At 41.9% G+C, this 19,622-nt stretch overlaps 1 protein-coding gene across 5 annotated transcripts in view; it reads left to right on the top strand.

Annotated features, from left to right (window-relative positions):
• Positions 1-1,489: 1,489 nt before the first annotated feature.
• The window catches only part of SLC35A3 (solute carrier family 35 member A3), a 37,322-nt gene continuing 19,189 nt past the window's right edge, over positions 1,490-19,622 (top strand). Inside the window, exons 1-2 of one of the 5 annotated variants that reach the window (XM_060773997.2) lie at positions 1,507-1,583; positions 6,901-7,009. In XM_060773997.2, the coding sequence (XP_060629980.2) occupies positions 6,908-7,009 (102 nt within the window). In that variant the 5' untranslated portion in view covers positions 1,507-1,583; positions 6,901-6,907. Of the gene's footprint in view, positions 1,584-6,900; positions 7,010-11,033; positions 11,373-17,512; positions 17,535-19,622 lie in introns of those variants that run through there. The other 4 variants (XM_060774001.2, XM_060773998.2, XM_060773999.2 and 1 more) reach the window with 4 other exon arrangements.

The following is a 19,622-nucleotide window of genomic DNA, read 5'->3' as shown; positions in this document are numbered from 1 at the left end:
GTAGGGTAGAAATGCTTGAAATAAATAATAAATAATAAATGTTACACCATTAAGCTGTATTTCTGGCATTGGAGAGGGATTGGCCGGTGACTGCTGGAAGAGCACTTTGGTTTTCTCGATGTTCAATGTCAGGCTGAGCATCTCGTATGCTTCTGCAAAGGCGTTTAGAGTAGCTTGTAGGTCTTCTTCTGAATGCGCACAGATGACGTTGTCATCAGCATACTGTTCTATAACAGATGTTGTTGTAACCTTCGTTTTGGCTTTCCGTCTGCTGAGGTTAAATAGCTTGCCATCTGTCCGATAGATGATTTCCACTCCGGTTTATAACATTGTTAAAGCACAGACATACCAACCTCAATTAAGCCTCACTAAACCGCAGCTTCCAAGATTCCATAGCATTGAGCCATGATAGTTAAAGTGGGGCTGAAGTGCAGCAATGGGCAGAAATGTACGCTTTCACTACAGTGTTGATGTCTATCTTCAAGTTTATTGTTATTGCACTTTATTGTAATTGTTGGCATTGAATTGTGCCGGATGTAAGCCGCCCTGAGTCCCCCCTAAGGGGTGAGAAGGGTGGGGTAGAAATGCCCGAAATAAATAAATAAGTCACCTTTTTTGTTGTTGTATCAGGAGCGACTTGAGAAACTGCAAGTTGCTTCTGGTGTGAGAGAATTGGCCATCTGTAAGGACGTTGCCCAGGGGATGCCCACATGTTTTGATGTTTTGCCATCGTTGTGGAAGGCTTCTCTCATGTCCCCGCATGAAGAGCTGGAGCTGATAGAGGGAGCTCATCCGCCTCTCCCCAGATTCGAACCTGCGCCCTGTCGCTCTTCAGTCCTGCCGGCACAGGGGTTTAACCACTGCACCACCGGGGGCTCTTAAGTCACATATTGATTTATGATGACACCATGAATTTCATATGGGTCAAGAGGTATGTACTAGGAGGTGGCTGCACCAGGTCCTTTCTTTGCAACATAACCTCCAGCGCCATGTCTTCCCAGGAGGCCTCCCATCCAAGAACTAACCAGGGCTGATCCTGCTTAACTTCCAAGGCCAGAAAGGTATTTATTTAGGGAGAGTCCAGTGCCTTTATGGGACTCATATCCCTCTGGGGCAGGCATGGGCCAACTTCGGCCCTCCAGGTGTTTAGGACTTCAACTCCCACAATTCCTAACAGCCGGTATTGTTCAATTGGCAGAGATTCTGGGAGTTGAAGGCCCAAACAGCTGGTCTTGAGCCTTCCCTGCCAAACCACAAATCCGAGGATTGCAGAGCATTGAGCCCTGGCAGTCCAAAGTGGTGCCAGCCAAGCTGTCTTCGTTGCAGAGCGTAGAGGCGTTCTTGGGTTGCCAGCATTGGGTGGCAAAGCAGTGCCAGCCCTTAGCAGGGGCCTCGGCCTTCCTGGGACACCTTCTCCTCCCCGGACCCTGGCTCCCCTCGCCTCCCGCGAAGGAGGAACGGAGCGGGCGGGGCCTTGTGGGCAGCCGGAGCCTTCTCGGGGCGGGACCGGGGAAGAGGCACCCGGAAGGGAAGCGCGCCGGGCTCCCCGCGCGGCTGGCAGGCAGGCAAAGCAAGGCAAGCAGGTGAGGAGCCCAGGAAAGGACCCCGGGGGGCAGGGAGGGAGGAAAGAGGGAGGGAAGGAAAGAGGAGGAGGAGGGCTCCGCTTGGGATGACAGGGAAGCTAAAGGAAGGATGCCCAAGGCAAGGGAAGAGACTTGAGGCATGATCGCCCTGTATACAGATCTGAAAGGATGCCCGAAGGAAAAAAGGAGCAGCCTTGTTTATGTCTGCTCCCCTGGATACTAGCACTCAGTGGAGCCATGGGTTCAAATGACAGGAAGGGAGATCCCACCTGAACTTCTTGACTGGAAGAGCTGTTCAGCAGTGGAACTCTCTGCCTCAGAGTGTGCTGGAGGCTTTTCAACAGTAGCAGGCTGGCCATCTGCCCAGGGTGCTTTGATTGTGCTCTCTCCACATGACAGCAGTGGGGTTGGACTACATGGCCCATAGGTTCTCTTCTTACTCAGAGGGCCCTTCCACACAGCCCTATATCAAGGACAGGAAAAACCACCTTATCTGAGTGTTTTTGTTTTTTGTTTTTGTCGTGTCAGGAGTGATTTGAGAAACTGCAAGTCTGCAAGGACGTTGCCCAGGGGACGCCTGGATGATTGTGGACATTCCACACATCCCTATATCCCAGAACATCAAGGCAGGAAAACCCACATTATCTGAGTGTGGACTAAGAGCCCTTCCACACAGCCCTATATCCCAGAATATCAAGGGAGGAGAACCCACTTTATCTGAGTGTGGACTCAGGGCCCTTCCACATAGCCCTATATCCCAGACTATCAAGGTAGGAGAACCCACAATATCTGCTTTGAACTGGGTTATCTGAGTCCACACTCAGATAATGTGCGATTTTCTGCCTTGATATTCTGGGATATAGGGTTGTGTGGAAGGGCCCTAAGATTCTTTGGCCCCGTCCACGCAGCTGAATAAAACCCCACATTTTCTGCTTTGAACTGGAATATATGGCACTGTGGACTCAGATAACCCAGTTCAAAGCAGATATTATGGGATTTTATTCAACTGTGTGGAAGGGGCCTAAGACTGGCTCTTTGTATCCATGGATTGTACAATCCACGGCTTGGAAACATTGTGTCAAAACATTCCAAAAGGCAAACCCTGATTTTTGGCATATTTTATGACACCACTGTATAATATGGGACTTGAGCATCCATGGAATTTGGTATCCGTTGAGGTGGTAGTAGTGGGGGTCCTGGACCTAAACTCTTGTACAGTAAAGTTTCACTTATCCAACCTTCACTCATCCAATGTTCTTTATTATCCAACGCAGTCTGCCTCCCGCCCGGACACACAGCTGTTTCAATACATTGCGATGTTTTGGTACTAAATTTGTAAATACAGTAATTACTACATAATGTGTATTGTACAGCATTTTCTGTCGATTTGTTGTAAAACATAATGTTTTGGTGCTTGATTTGTAAAATAATAATGTAATTTGACATTAATAGGCTTTTCCTTAATCCAACCATATTATCCAACAGTTTCACTTATCCAATGTTCTGCTGGCCCGTTTATGTTGGATAAGCAAGACTCTACTGTACTTGCTTATGATTTTCACTTGAGCTGTCATGGATGTAAGCCAACTCCTCCAAATGCAGTGTAGAATGGTACCAAAGTGATTTTCATCCTTTTTCCTCCTGTTTTTTATAAGGGGAAATAGTGTTTCTGAGAACATGCAAAGTACACATTTGTCAGTTTTTCAAGGGAGTTGCCCTAGGTTGCATTTGCGCTATAGAATTAATGCATTTTGACAGCTCTTTTTCTGCCTTGGCTCTGTGTTTTGGAATCCAAGGACTTGCGGTTTGGTGAAGCACCAGCCCTCTTTGGCAGAGAAAGCTGGAAACCTTGCAAAACTACACCTATGATTCAGTAGCAGGAAACCCTTTCTATACAGCTGAATAGAATCCCACAATATCTTCTTTGAACTGAGATATATGACAGTGTGGACTCCGATAACCCAGTTAAAAGCAGGTCTTGTGGGATTTTCTGCCTTAATATTCTGGGTTATATGGCTGTGTGGAAGGACCCTGAGTCACAACAGTCAAAGTGAGTCAAACAGCATTAATTCTACAATGTAGATGTGCCCCTAGTCAGTTGCAGCAAAGCCAGGTCAACATCTTGCAGCATCTTCATGGCAAAAAGAGTTTATTGTCATTAGGGTTTTCCAGGAAGACTAAAGTCTATTCTCAGTGGTCATTTTCAAAAACCTGTGATGTAAAAGTTACCTTAGTTTTAAGACGTAAGAGGACTTTTTGTTGTGATTTCCCTTTATCTGATTGTATTTTGGATTTGTATTGGGGGTTATTACAGTAGATGCATTCATAACCCATGAAATCATAGCAAAGTCCCCCCCCCCCCCATATTGTGTGCTGTGAGATGATAATAAAAAGGTGTGTTGTCTGAACACGTGTAGAGGACTATTATCTTTTAAGAACTCAGGGTTTTCAGGATCACAGAAAAAAAGGTTTGGAGATGGACATATGTCACACACCTCTCATTTCAGAAATGAAATAGTAGGTTTTCTTGGGATTAGTATACTGGAGTTCGATAAGGAGTGGCTCAGAGTTGATGAGGGAGAGCCTGACTCTCTATAGCAGGTATGGGCAAACATTGGGCCTCCAGGTGTTTTGGACTTCGACTCTCACAATTCCTAACAGCCGGTAGGAAGTCCCAAACACCTGGAGGCTCAAAGTTTGCTCATGCCTGTTCTAAAGGTAGTAGATCCCACCTGATCATGGGAGGTTTTATGTGTGTGTCAGGAGCGACAAGAAACTGTAATTTGCTTCTGGTGTTGAAAGAATTTATTGTCTGCAAAGACGTTGCCCAGGGAACATCTCGATATTTTGATGTTTTACCATCCTTGTGAGAGGCTTCTCTCATGTCCCTGCATGGGGAGCTGGAGCTGACAGAAGGAGTTCAACCGTGCTCTCCCTGTCAGTCATCAGTCCTGCTGGCACAAGGGTTTAAACCACTGCGCCACCGGGGGCTCCATCATGGGAGTTACGTAGGGTCATCCCTGGCTAGTACTTGAATGGGAGACCATCAACAAATGCCAGGTGCTGTAGGCTACATTTCAGATGAAGGAACTGGCAAAAGCACCTCTGACTATTCCTTGCCTAAGAAAACCCTGTGAAATTCATTGAGTTGCCATAAGTCAACAGGTGACTTGAAGATACATTCACATGTGAAAACCCAAAGCCTTAGGGAATGGAAAAGATGGGAATGGAGTGAGCAGTTCATGAAAATGAATAAACAAATATGGCAATAACAATTTAGATTGCTAGATCAATGACAAAAAAAACCCCACAAAGGACAGCTTGGATCAATGGTATATTAAATATGGAACATCTTTCCATTTCATTGTATTTTACCATTCTCTGCATATCGATTATGACCTGTTGATGTGCTGATGATTTAAAAACATGTTTGCTACTGTACTGTGAGTGCTTCACATAGTTAAAATAGAAAGTAAAATAGCCAGGATCCCCCACTTTGGCAAATGACCGGCAAAGGGAAATGATAGAATGAATAATGAAGCCTTTACCTTTGTTCTGTGTATTTGTGTAGCATTGTTATTTCACTGTATTAAAGACATTGAATGTTTGCCTATCTGTGTATGCTGTAATCCATTCTGAGTCCCCTCGGAGAGATAGAGTGGAATAGAAATATTGTTATTATTATTATTATTATTATTCATGAAAAATTGAAACATTACATGATGTCATATATCAGTGATTGTCAGTGCCAACTCTTGCTGCGTATCACAGCAGTGGAGATAAAAAGGAAACAGTAGTAGTGATTTCTATTTTTTTTAATGAGCTATATGAAATTGGACACTGACCGAGAATGCAAGCAACCACTCCAAACAGAGAAGAGCATGGAAATAGACTTGAACTGTAGAAACTCCCACAAATTGTGCATGAGTTTTAGCTGAATGGTATTATATATGCACAGCCTTTTACTTTGAAATTTTATGGTATTTGTTAGAAATTTATTTATGTATATCTTAAAGGTGAGTCTTGAATAAATCCCTAGAAAATTATGGGGAGAAGTTTTAGGTTACTTTCTACACTTTACTGGCTGGGGCCTGCGGCTGGTGCTGAAAAGCGGCAGAACTGTGAATGATGACTACACAATAAAGTCAGTGTATATAACATTTATTCGTAAAGAGGGAGAAACTTCTCGATTTCTGGCACCAGGCACTTGGCACAGGAATGCCTGTGTCAATACAAAACTGTTGCATCACTTTATGTACACAGTAACTGTTAATCATTTGAGTAATAGTAAAGTCAAACCCAGTTAGGCCCAGAATTTCTTATGTATCTGGCTTCTGACGTTTCGTCCGGATTAGATTCCTGAATGGCTGTTGTCATCTTACAAAATCTTTGCGTATTATGTTAGATATTTTTCATATCTTGAATAATATTGAAGGGAAAATTAGAATGGAGGAAGCATTAAAGATATATCTGTTGGTACTTGAAAAACTCTTTTCAGCTGAATAGTTTATAAGTTTTCGAGCTCACCTTTTCTATTGTCTTTTCTAAGTTTTTCCTACACAGTTACTTTGTTACATTTCTGGAACTTTTGAAAGCACATCTTAAAAATGATTATTTTCTTCTTACTCCCTGGAAATTGATACATTTGGCTTCCTTTTAGTAGAGAACCAGTTCAAAACCTTTGTATTTTATTTATCAATAGACTTCATCCCACTGAACATCTCAAATGTTTGGAAGAGTAGATTGCCATGCAGCTCAGGCATACTCTGTTTTGAAATTAAATTGATTATTTTCCTACCTCCACCACATCACACACTATCAAACTATCCATTTTATTCAGGAGTTCTCAGTTGATTTGCCATCACATTGTTGAGAGTTGTTCCCGCCCTCTGTCCCTCCCTATTTTCACAAGAAGGACATCCTGCTACAGCATGTTTTTCTCTAGTTTCTCAATGATTGAATATCTTGTAGTCTCTCCACCAATTTAACATAGTTTGTGGACACAAAAACAAAGTTTCTGGAGCACAACAACTACTTTCAAAGTAAGGACTACACAATTAAACAGGAAATAATACTTGCAAACTAGGAACATATTTTCTTTGTTGTTGTTGTTGTTGTTGTTCAGAGACAGAATGGCCCTCTGTCGGGGGTGCTTTGATTCTGTTTTTGCTACATGACAGAAAGAAGGGAGTTGGACTAGATGACCCCTGGGGTCAACCAAAGGAAGTGAAGGAGGAGGGAAGGAGGCATCTGAGGGCTCTCCCTTTGCTATCATTTTAGCAATCCTCCTCACTTTCTCTCTCTCTCTTTCCCCGAGGTAACACATGGCACACACAACACACAGAAGGAAAGAAGTCCCCCAGAAAGTGTATGAAACAGAAAGAAACACAACATACTGCCCATCTTCCGTCTTCAGTAAGCAAAAGGTAATGTTGGAGTTTTTTCTCAAAGGAGGCTGCTCCCATAAATTGCTTAACCGTATCATTTTAAGCTGGGAACGATGAATACCATCACATACCACAATTGATCATTTTGCCCATCTCTATCCGGATAATTTGCAAAAGAAGTCACTTGCCAACCAGCTTAGAAAGCGTCTGAAAAGACAACCCTTTGCAACGCTTTTTTAACCTTAAGGTATCTCTTCCCTACACTTGAAGCCTACATGATGTGATAAATATAGTAGGTTGCCATTTCTTAAGCGGTTCAGTAGTATTGAATTAATGTGATAAAGTGGTAAATGTCTCTTCCCACCAATATTTTAAAGGAGTCAAGAATGGGTTTCAATATATTACCATTTTATAATTTTCCCTATCTTGTTTAGAAGATCATGTTGCTACCTACTTTGAAGATTGACCACAGTGTTACTAAAATGAGAACCACATGGCGTGTTTTATAGCAGCATTGGGATGCCTTTGGACAGTGCTACTAGTTTTTGTGATTAGTGTGCAAAATGCTCATCATCCCTGAGATACTCCTGTCACAAGATAAGTGTTTCAAAAGTTAAAGCTCTACTAAAATGCCTCAGTTCTCTATTGGACCACCTTAGAAGGAGAACTGTTTAAGGATTAAGAAGCTGAATTTGTTGTATGATACATTCGTAATGCAAACATGAATTAGAAAAGAAATAACAAGATATTTCAGTAGTGAAATGGGAAATAGTTGTCCTGTTTTAGTAAAATTCAGTGAATGAGACCTTGTTTTGAAACAGCTCTGTGTGAGGCTGCACTTCAATGGGATACTAAAGCAGCTCCACTGGCTCCCGATAAGTTTCCAGGCCCAATTCAAAGTGCAGGTGATTACCTATAAAGCCCTTTACAATTCAGGTCCAACCTATCTTTGAGACCTCATCTCCTTCTATGAACCAGCGCAGGCATTAAGATGTGCTGGAGAAGCCCTTCTCTCAGTCCCACCTCCCTCTCAGGTTCAAAAGGAGACAAATACAACATTCTCTCTGAACAAATCTTGCACACATTCAGACAATGTGATATGTTCACCTTACTGTTGCCATTAGTCAGAAATAACTTGAAGGCACAACAACAACAAATCCAAGAGTATGCAGCTGTATGACTTTTTAAAATTTGTATCAAAAGCATTGCATAAATAAAGAAGTTTAAAACTGATAAAATAAAGGGATCACAACCAGCTAAATCGTTTTAGACCAAAAATATGTAACAGCAACGTCATTGTCTATAGCTTTAGACAGTTCTTCCTCTGTAATTGTGGACAAGCACACAGATGCTGAGATGTTTCATAGAATCATAGAGTTGGAAGAGACCTCATGGGCCATCCAGTCCAACCCCCTGCCAAGAAGCAGGAAAATTGCCTTCAAAGCAAACTCAACAGATGCCCATCCAGCCTCTGTTTAAAAGCCTCCAAAGAAGGAGCCTCCACCACACTTTGGTGCAGAGAGTTCCACTGCCGAACAGCTCTCACAGGAAGTTCTTCCTAATGTTCAAGTGGAATCTCCATCTGCTCCACAGTTTGTTCTGCTCCACAGTCGCACAAGGTGGAGGATTCTTCTAGGTCAGAGGTTCCCAACCTGTGGGTTCCCAGGTGTTTTGGCCTACAACTCCCAGAAATCCCAGCCAGTTTACCAGCTGTTAGGATTTCTGGGAGTTGAAGACAAAAACATCTGGAGACCCACAGGTTGAGAACCACTGTTCTAGGTAGTGCCATTTAGCCAGGTTGTCTTTTGATCTGCCAACTCCAATTCTGAGTCTGTTCAGGAACTTCCAAGTTATCCATTCTTGGTTTGCTCCTGGAGGAAGACCCTCATAGGAGGTCATCCAGTTGGAATTGCTTGATTTTGCTGCCCAGAGGGATATTCTTACTGTTGCTGGAAGAACATTTAGAGGAGTTCTCATGAAACATTCCCTTGATTTAAGTCTACTGGGAGGAGGCTGATAGCCATACAGTGGATGGCTTTCACAGTATTCAACCTTATTTCTCTTGCAATTGGCAGCAACTTCATGTCGCACATCAGAGGGGGCAATGCCAACTAGCTTATAAAGCAGATATGGGCAAACTTCAGCCCTCCATGTGTTTTGGACTTCAACTCCCAGCTACTGGCTGTTAGTAATTGTGGGAGTTGAAGTCCAAAACACCTGGAGGGCCGAAGTTTGCCTATGCCTTTTACAGAGTCTATCAGCAGGTGTAGGCTTAAGATATCGTGTGACTATTCTACATGTCTCATTGGTTGCCATATTCACCTGCTTTGCATGGGCAGACTTGTGCCGAACAGGGCAGAGATACTCAGCAGTTGAGTAAGATAAGGCCAGAGCTGCTGTTCTTATTAATTTTGGGTCTGCACCCCATGCACTATTAGTAAGTTTCTGCAGGATGTTATTGCATGCAGCTACTTTGTGCTTGGTGTTCGCACAGTGTTTCCTAAATGTTACCGTTCGATCTAAGATAGCGCAGAGGTATTTAGGGTGGGAACAGTTTTCAAGCTCTTGGCCTTCCCAGGCGACCTTTAGTTTCCTGTTAGTTCCACAATTACGTTGATGGAAAGCACACACTTGTGTCTTGGCAGGGTTAGGCTTCAGGTGGTTGTTTTTGCAGTAATTGGAGAGATCTTTCGGAGCATTAGTTAGTTGGTTTTCAACTCTTTCAAAGTCTTTTGCTTGTGTTGTTAAGCCAAGGTCATCAGCATATATAAAACTCTTTGTGAATGGTGGTTGTGGCCGATCCTTAGTAAAAAAATAAAATAAAAATTAAACAATGTCAGTGCAAGAATGGTGCAAGAGCTGCATGGCTGGAAACCTATTGGTTGGATATAGTAACAGTGGATCCACTGAATCAAAATGTGAGTTAAAATAATTTGAACTGTAAGAAAGGTGCAATATCCACCTTTTTAAAATATGCTTAATTAATGTCACTTGGGAGCAGGAGACAAATAGTCCTTCTAGCACAGTGGTTCTCAACCTTCCTAATGCCAAGACCCCTTAATACAGTTCCTCATGTTGTGGTGACCCCCAACCATAAAATTATTTTCATTGCTACAGTAGCTGTCATTTTGCTACTGTTATGAATTGTAACATAAATATCTGATATGCAGGATGTATTTTCATTCACTGGACCAAATTTGGCAAATACCCGATATGCCCAAATTTGAATACTGGTGGGGTTGGGGGGTTGATTTTGTCATTTGGGAGTTGCAGTTGCTGGGATTTATAGTTCCCCTACAATCAAAGAGCATTCTGAACTCAACCAAGAATGGAATTGAACCAAACTTGGCACACAGAACTCCCATAATCAGCAGGAAGGGTTTGGTGGGCATTGACCTTGAGTTTTGGAGTTGTAGTTCGTCTACATCCAGAGAGCACTGTGGACTCAAACAATGATGGATCTGGACCAAACTTGGCACGAATCCTCGATATGCCCCAATGTGAACACTGGTGGAGTATGGGGAAAATAGATCTTGACATTTGGAAGTTGTAGTTTCTGGGATTTATAGTTCACCAACAATCAAAGAGAATTCTGAACTCCACCAATGATAGAATTGAGCCAAACATCCCACATAGAACTCCCATGACCATTAGAAAATACTGTTTTCTCTGGCAACCCCTCTGTCACCCCTTGTGACCCCTCCAGGCGTCCCAACCCCCAGGTTGAGAAATGCTGTTCTAGAGAGGACCTGCAGTTAACGTAGGATAGGAGCAAAGAGGAGTCTTAATGGTTGGCCCTGCCAACGTTCCTTCTGATAATCAATCCTGTGCTTTATATTTTCCATACACAATGTGGTTTGTAGATTCAGATCTTGTTTATATTGAATGTCTTTCATCTGATATCTCTCAGCTAAAGAGAACAAGCTGAACAACCTCTTTCGGTTACTGTATGCTTTATCAGTGGGCAGGGTTATTATTCCTGTGGAAGGTTGTCGTTTAATTGCACAATCCATTGGTACGTCATTTGGTAGGTGTAGCATCTGACTGAAAATATTTTACAGCATGTACCTTAGTTCTCGTATGCAGGAGACAGACTTCCCAGAGTCAGCTCTGCACAGCCATCCTTGTGGACTTGTTTCCTCGTAAAAAAATTTAACTGCACTCAAGATTGCGAAGTATGGCATTTGCTGAAGAAGAACATTAACATTAACATTTGGAATCAGGCAAGCTGATGCTGCAAGAAATTGAAAGCTGTAACTTTTGTCTGAGACTACATGGGAGAAATGAATCTCTTGATGCGTGATCCTTTGGGAATGAGGCTGGTTGGATGATGTTACGCTCTTTAGCATTTCAAGTTGTAGAATCATGGCAGACGACGAAGAGGAGCTGACAGTTGAAGTTGGTATATCTATATGTGATCTTTGAAAACATCCATTTTTATGTTTAGGAAATATAGGACAGGGTGGAATCTTGGCTGAATTTGTATTTTAAATATGCAAAAAAAATATTAAGTGTAGTAAAATTCTCCTTTATCATAATAGTGATATGTATACATGAAAGTAAAAATTAGGATTTTTAAAGAGTGTATTACACTCCTCCACATTAGATAATAATAATAAATGAGAATACTTGAATGGCAATAATAGTATGAAGCAAAGTATTGTTCCCTTTTGGTTTTAAACATTTCCAAACATTTTCAGGCATGGGAGTGAGGTGGAGCCTCTCCTTATAAGCAGGTTTTTCAGAATCCACTGTTTTCTTTTTAGTATTGTAGCTAGGAGTACTACTGGTTTTCCAAATACTGTTGGGATTTTTCATTTTGAGATCACTGCAGTCAAATTATGTTGGTATATGAATGAGGAGTGAACTTTGCCTGTGCATTTTAAATTTAATTTGTGTATATTTTATCAGATTGGTTTACGTTCCGGACATAGAGATGGTGAGACAAATATTGCAGTGGTATGAAAGAGCTGGACATGTTTAGCCTGAAGAAGAGAAGGCTGAGAGGAGACATGGTAGCCATGTATAAATACGTGAGAGGAAGTCATAGGGAGGAGGGAGCAAGCTTGTTTTCTGCTGCCCTGGAGACTAGGACGCAAAACAATGGCTTCAAACTACAAAAAAGGAGATTCCACTTGAACATTGGGAAGTACTTCCTGATTGTGAGAGCTGTTCAGTAGTGGAAGTCTCTGCCCGAAGTGTGCTGGAGGCTTCTTCTTTGGAGGCTTTTAAGCAGAGGCTGGATGGCCATCTGTCGGAGGTGCTTTGAATGCAATTTTCCTGCTTCTTGGCAGGGGGTTGGACTGGATGACCCATAAGGTCTCTTCCAACTCTATGATTCTATGAAAGCCAGCCCTAAAGTGGGGTAGTGCTTTGAGTGTTGGACTATGACTCTGGAGACCAGGGTTTGATTCCCCATTTAGCTATGAAAACCTACTGGGTGATCTTGGGTGAGTATCACGCCCTCAGCACCAGAAAATCTCTTTTCTTAGGGTTTTCAGAAATGATTTGAAGGCACATTACAGCAAGCTAACTTCCATATAGGTTGCTGTGAGTTTTCCAGGCAGTATGGCCATGTTCCAGAAGTATTCTCTCCTGACATTTCATCCACATCAATGGTAGGCATCCTCAGAGGTTGTGAGGTCTGTTGGAAACTAGGCAAGTGAGGTTTATACATCTGTGGGGTGTCCAGGGTGGGAGAAAGAACTCTTGTCTGCTCGAGGCAAGTGTGAATGTTGCAATTGGCTGGTTTGATTAGCATTGAATAGCCTTGCAGCTCCAAAGCCTGACTGCTTCCTGCCCAGGGGAATCCTTTGTTGAGAGGTGTTAGCTGGCCCTGATTGATTCTTGTCTGGAATTCCTGTTATTTGAGTGTCGCTCTTTATTTACTTTCCTGATTTTAGAGGTTTTTTAAAAAATACTGATAGCCAGATTTTCATGGTTTCTTCCTTTCTGTTGAAATTGTCCACATTCTTGTTTATTTCAATGGCTTCTCTGTGTAGTCTGACATGAAAACTTTCATACGGTTTTTGATTTGCACACAAAAGGTTATATGGGAATATTTACAATCCTTGCCATTCATATTTAAATAACTTAAATACTATGTGTTAATGTTTTCGTTTTAAATTGACAAAGAGAAAGGGCATATTGGGTTGCTAGGTACAGAACCTGTAAAACTTGTCATCCTGGAAAAATGGTCACCCTTCTTGCCTTGAGCAACATATTTCTTAGGTTATAACCAACAGCTGATGAGTTAACTTGCCTTACTTAAGACTACAAATGAAGCACAGCTCTTTTTGCTGGATTGGCCATTTCAAATTGATGTCAAATTCTGTATATACCTGACCTGCCCCAAAAGCTGGCTTACAATATTTGAACCTCTTCTTACCTTATCCATTTCATTCTTTGAATGAAAACATCTGTGCAGCTAATTCCTCTACTCTCAGACTTTCCTCCTATTGTAAAACCAACCAAGGAATGGCCACCGATCCTTCTGTTATGCTTTCAAATTGCCATGGCAGTATTCAGAATACATTGTAGCACAAATCCTATGTAAAATCATAGCTCATATTTTTGACATTAATATTGAAAACTGAAGTATATACAGAAAGTCTTTTAAATTAAATTAAAATGCTTTAAAGTTAAAATGCATGCACATTAAGCTATGGTATATCAGGCAGAATACAAATATTAGAAATAAATACACGTAATGAGTAATTCATTTCTTCAAAGGAGATGTGAACTTGGTTTTATACACAATGGAAAATAGTAACATCTCATCCTTTTATTGGCCTCAGTGATGGTTCCTCTAGTGCAGTGTTTCTCAAACTGAGAGTCAGGACCCATGGGGAGGGGTCGCGAGGGGTGTCAGAGGGGTCACCAGAGACCATCATAAAACACAGTATTTTCTGTTGGTCATGGGGGTTCTGTATGGGAAGTTTGCCCCATTTCTATCATTGGTGGGGTCAGAATGCTCTTTGATTGTAAGTGAACTATACATCCCAAATGTCAAGGTCTATTTCCCCCAAACTCCATCAGTGTTCACATTTGGGCATATTGAGGGTACATGCCAAGTTTGGTCCAGATCCATCATTGTTTGAGTCCACGGTGCACTCTGGATGTAGGTGCACTAGAACTCCAGAATTCAAGGTAAATGCCCACCAAACCCTTCTAGTATTTTCTGTTGGTCATGGGACTTCTGTGTACCAAGTTTGGCCCAATTCTATCATTGGTAGTATTCAAAATGCTCTTTGATTGTAGGTTAACTATAAATCCCCGCAACTACAACTCCCAAATGATAAAATCATTTTTTTAGTGAAGGACATACATTGGGTTGTTAGGTGTCTTGTGTCCAAATTTGGTGTCAATTCGTCCAGTGGTTTTTGAGTTCTGTTAATCCCACAAATGAACATTACATTTTTATTTATATAGACTAGTTTTTTTTTGTCGCAGCATCAGAAACTAGCTGGTGAAATAGAGTGGAGCTACTAAAGCAGTGCATGGCACAGGCCAGGAGCCTTTTCACACTGTGCATTTATAGCACTTTGATTTCACTTTAACTGCTGTAATTGCTTCTTAAATATGTAGCTTAGTGAGGCACCACAACAACTAAGTTTTCTCAATGTTTCTCCCTAAACCAAGAATCCTAGGATTTCATAGAAAGTTGTCATACTAGTTACAGTTGAACAACATTGCTTTAATTGTATACTGCAAAAGTGCCCCAGGAAGAGAAGAAAAGAGAGCAGAGAAGATTGCTGGTTAGTCTGGTTTTTTGGGTCACTTTAGCAGGCACAAAATAACATCCAGCACAACTACAGCCCAAAGATGCTCAGAGATCACCGATGTTCTTGCCATCGGTTCCCCAGAAGAGTTCCCTTCATCAGACCACACCTGGAATACTGTGTCCAGTTCTGGCCACCATGATTTAAGAGAAATATTGACAAGCTGGAATGTGTCCAGAGGAGAGCGACTAAAATAATCAAGGGTCTGGAGAACAAGCCCTATGAGGAGTGGTTTAAAGAGCTAGGCATGTTTAGCCTGCAGAAGAGAAGGCTGAGAGGAGACATGATGATGGCCATGTATAAGTATGTGAGGGAAAGTCATCGGGAGGAGGGAGCAAGCTTGTTTTCTGCTGCCCTGGAGACTAAACACTTCAGACTAGAGAAAAAATTCACTGAAATTCCTGCAGAATTCTGGGGTTTGTAGTAAAGCTGTTAAAGGCTCCTCCCTAAACTACAAACCCCAGAATTCTATAGGAAGCAGAAACCAGATTTTAAGTGGATATTTTTTCTAGTGTGATGAGGCCTCTAGAACACGGAACAATGGTTTCAAACTGCAGGAAAGGATATTCCACCTCAACATTAGGAAGCACTTCCTAACTGTGAGAGCTGTTCAGCAGTGGAACTCTCTGCCCCGGAGTGTGGTGGAGGCTCCATTTTTAGAGGCTTTTAAACAGGCTGGATGGACATTTGTCAGGGGTGTTTTGAATGTGATTTTCCTGCTTCTTGGCAGGGGTTTGGACTGGATGGCCCACAAGGTCTCTTCCAACTCTGATTTTTTTAAAATGAAACAAATGAACAAACAATAAATACATAAAACGTTTCTTCTTGGTGTTGGTAAGCATTTGTACATGGAATGGGAGGGCTTGCCATTATGTTCTCTGCCTGCTTACATTGAACATGACCGACCTCTGAGAGGCACACAGTAGCTTTCAAGTTGTCCAGGAGATAAGGCACAAGCTGGAAACTGAGCCAACTACTGTGGACTTCTAAAAACATTCACAAATACATTTATAGTTTTCTTTCCCCTCCTACTCCACTGAGTTTTTGAATGGAGCTTTTGTGGGTGTGGGGAGGGGGAGTTATATGCAGGAAGTTTCCCAAAAAAGATTGTGAGTTTTCCTGCCCACACTTTTCTTAATTTTTTTTTAATTTTTTTTTTTTTTTTTTTTTGCTTTCATAAAACAGGGGCCTTGAGAACCCTTGAACTTTAAACCATGTAAAAGTCTGGCAAAACAGGAAAGTTGCTCTGTAAAACTTACCAAGTGAAAGGAGTGCCAGAGGACCTTTCACTTCTCAGACATCAGAGACAATACTTGAAGGCTTTGGGGACTTTTGAGTCTCTTATGAACATTTCCTAGATGCCCTGTTGCATTGGCTTATTTTCTCTCGGGTAGTTTTTTTTACAAATGTAATGCCATCCTGTAAGTTAGAAAGAGCGGTCTCTCCTATAGCAAGAGAACTGATCTTATCCGTGCATGAGAAAGTTCTGCTTGTATTGGCAGGGTAAAGCCAAAACGGGTAAAAATGGAAGGAACAGTGCCAAAGGTTGGGCTGGAGCCAATTGTCACTGTTGTATATTCACAGGTCAAAAAATAGGCCTCAGGGAAATTCATCAAGAGGAATAATAGACTTGCAAGAATCTTGCACAATTTTCTAACCATATTTAAACATTCTGAAGGCTTGGGAATGAAAATATACAGGTTTTTGTTTTTTGTTTTTTGCTGGGGTTTTTTGCTCACAAAATTCCCTTGCACAGAAAACACTTTGGGATATTTGAATATGGAAACAGTATTGTGGAGGAAAAGAGAGAAAGCTACCATCATTTTTCACCTTCACAAAATAGTGAGGATTTAAATCCCTAGTCACGCTTGCTCTCTTGTCCCCCGCTTTTAAAAGAGTTCACCCTTTCCCTCATTATCCTTCTTTCCCTGATGTTGTCAAATTGATAGCTATCTCTTGCTCAAGATCTGAACTGAGTGATTGCAGGAAGTTCCTGAAACTAAAAAATAGACTAAGTGTCACCTGTGGCCCTGAAGTCAACCCAATATGGACTCTCAAATAGTTACTCCCATATATGCTCATAGAAACCAATAAGTTTTGTCTGTCTATGTTGTGCCTTCAACTCACCTATCGGCGTCTGGTGAGTGGGTGTTCATAGGGTTTTCTTAACCGAGGAACCCTCAGAGGTGGTTTTGCCAGTTCCTTCTTCTAAAAGATAGCCTGTATTCATTGACCATCTCCCATCCAAGTACTAGACTTGGGCGCGGAATTAATTTCTTCCATTTCTTTTGGTACCTTTAGTACTTGGGAGCTCACAACGGTATGAAAACCTGCCCAACACGAAAGCAAGCAGGAGCATCACAGTTTAATCTTTTTTAATCAATCCCCCAGCAAACAAAAAGAAAACCCTAATTCCCTGAAAACTACTCTTCCAGGAGGTCATTGCTCTTCCTTATCTGGAAGTGGAAGCATCCTTAAAATGGCTTGGAAATAGTGCGTGGCTGCTGGTGTGATAAGAGCCCGGGAAATAATGTGCATGCGCCTGCCTGCAGCTGAGCACCTCTCCAGAACTTGCTTCCTTTCCTTGGAAAGTGTGTGGCTGCTGGCATTGTGCAGCTGGGAGAGAAAGTGCACACACCTGTCTCCAGCCAAGTACCTCTCCGTCTCCTCTAGAGTAAGAAACTGGTTTTGCCTTGGAAACAGTGTGTGTGGCGTGCAGGCCCAGGAGAGAAAATGCATGTGACTGCCTGCAGCCAAGCACCTCTCCTCTAGTGCAGAAACAGGTACGAAGCCTCTTTAAAGCATGCACCTGCCTTCAGCTGAGTGCCTCTCTTCTAGAGTAAGCAACAACTTAAATGCTTTAAATGATGGGAAGGGGAGCCAGGGGACCCCCCCCCCAATGGGTCAATAGAAAATGGACCTTTTGGCACCCCAGAACAAAAATAGATAAGTCGGAACACGAAAGCCGGGACATGAAATGGATCACGGTTTACTCGGATTGCACAAGCCTACCAAGTACTAACTAGAACTGACTCTGTTTAGCTTCCAATGTCAAAAGGAATGTAGTGTCTTTAAGGTATTTAGGCTTCAGGCAGCCAGAATTAAGGCCTCCTATTCCTCAAATTCATAAAACATGGCTCCACTATTAAACTTAAAAAAGAATAGTAATGATGACCTGCCTTTCCTAGAAGCCTCTCTGTGAAGGACCCATCTGCATTGCTTAACTCCAAAAATTATACATTTTCAAAACCTGTAGTATATTTCTAGCCAGTTCTGATTTTGTGGGTGTTTTTCTAATCCTTGAAGTTTCTAGGAGGCCCATGGGGTGGAAATTGCTCCCAGACCTGCTGCAGTTGGCTGGCCAAGCTCCAAGAGAAGACATATACCAGAAATTCACTATTTCCAGAAACCTTAATGATATAACAAAACATGTATTTCATTGTTCTTCTATATACTTTTTAAAGAGAGTGGTTGCCTATCATTCTAAGGTCACATTCACACATTTGAAGAACATAGAAAACTGCTATTTCAATAAATTATTTTAAGATCCAGCAAGACCCCTGTATCCACAGGCGATATGTTCTCAGCCAAATCGCAGTTATGGCCTCAGCATACCATAGAGTAGTGGCAGAGAATCTAGAGAGGTATCCTCTAAGAATTTACTATGTCCTCCTGTGCAACTCTATGCTAACTTCTAGCATATAAAAATGTAATGTTCTTTTGTGGGATGAACGTAACTCAAAAACCACTGGACAAATTGACACCAAATTTGGACACAAGACACCTATCAGGCCAACGAGTGACCATCACTCATTAAAACACAGAAAAACACAGTGGAAGGGACTTAAAAAGCAAAAAAAAAATACATTACAACACATGTACAAAACCACATATATACGCAAACACACATACACAAATATATACACACATACACACATAACGTAAACATACAAAACACATATTCACAGACTGGGCCTCAGCAACGTGTGGCAGGGGACGGTTAGTAGTCCATAAAAGTGTCAAATGTAAGCTTGTTTGTGTTATTCCTTTGTTGCGTATGCTATCCTCGAAGAATATTGTACTAATGTATTGAACCTTTTGCCCAAAAGCAAAAGTTAATCTTTAAGATCAGGGAAAGGCAAAGTACATCCCTCCAGCTATTGTTGGACTGCAGCATCTAACCAGATAAGCATTGGTTAGAAATGTTCAGACTTACAATCCAACGACATGGAAGGGGAACATATTTTGCCCAGCCCTGATTAAGCTAAATGACTAATTCGTTCTGTGGACCATGTGAGAAATGCATTGCAAGCTAGAGAGTGAATCATATTTTTGTTAGGCATCTTGAGATTGGGACTTGGCCAAAGTAAGCAGTTATGGAATGGATCCAGTCAGACCTCAGCAGGTGTAAATGCCACCTTGAGCAATTGACCTCCTGCCCTAACAAGTGAGGAAAGTATTCTGCTCAACTTGTTCTGCTTTAATCCCTAGCTTTGTCAGTTCAGTTTAGTGACCCCAGGGACTTTGGAGAGCACACCCTTCTGTTCTTAACTCGGGCATGGATCACCACGGCCACAAATAAGCAGTAGCAGTTTTTAGATAAACTAGTTTGCTAGTGGTACAAAGATATTTTTTAAAATAACTCAAAAAGGCTGAAAATAGTGGCCAAGGGAAGTTGGCTCCAATTAGGATGGAACTACATAGGAAGATGACAGATGCTTATATTTAACCAGTGGTCACCGGCAGAAGACAGTCGAGTTCTCTCTTGCTCTATATGTGTCTATGTGTCTAGATTGCAGAATGGTTGGGCTGCTGGTTTCAGGAGAGGATGGGTGGCACCAAGCTTGAAAACAGTACACGTGAAAAGGATC

The sequence above is a fragment of the Anolis sagrei genome, chromosome 4, assembly GCF_037176765.1.
Source record: "Anolis sagrei isolate rAnoSag1 chromosome 4, rAnoSag1.mat, whole genome shotgun sequence".
In the NCBI taxonomy this organism is placed as follows: domain Eukaryota; kingdom Metazoa; phylum Chordata; class Lepidosauria; order Squamata; family Dactyloidae; genus Anolis; species Anolis sagrei.
Note: the sequence above shows the minus strand (reverse complement) of the source record. Positions and strands in the feature narration are given on the sequence as shown.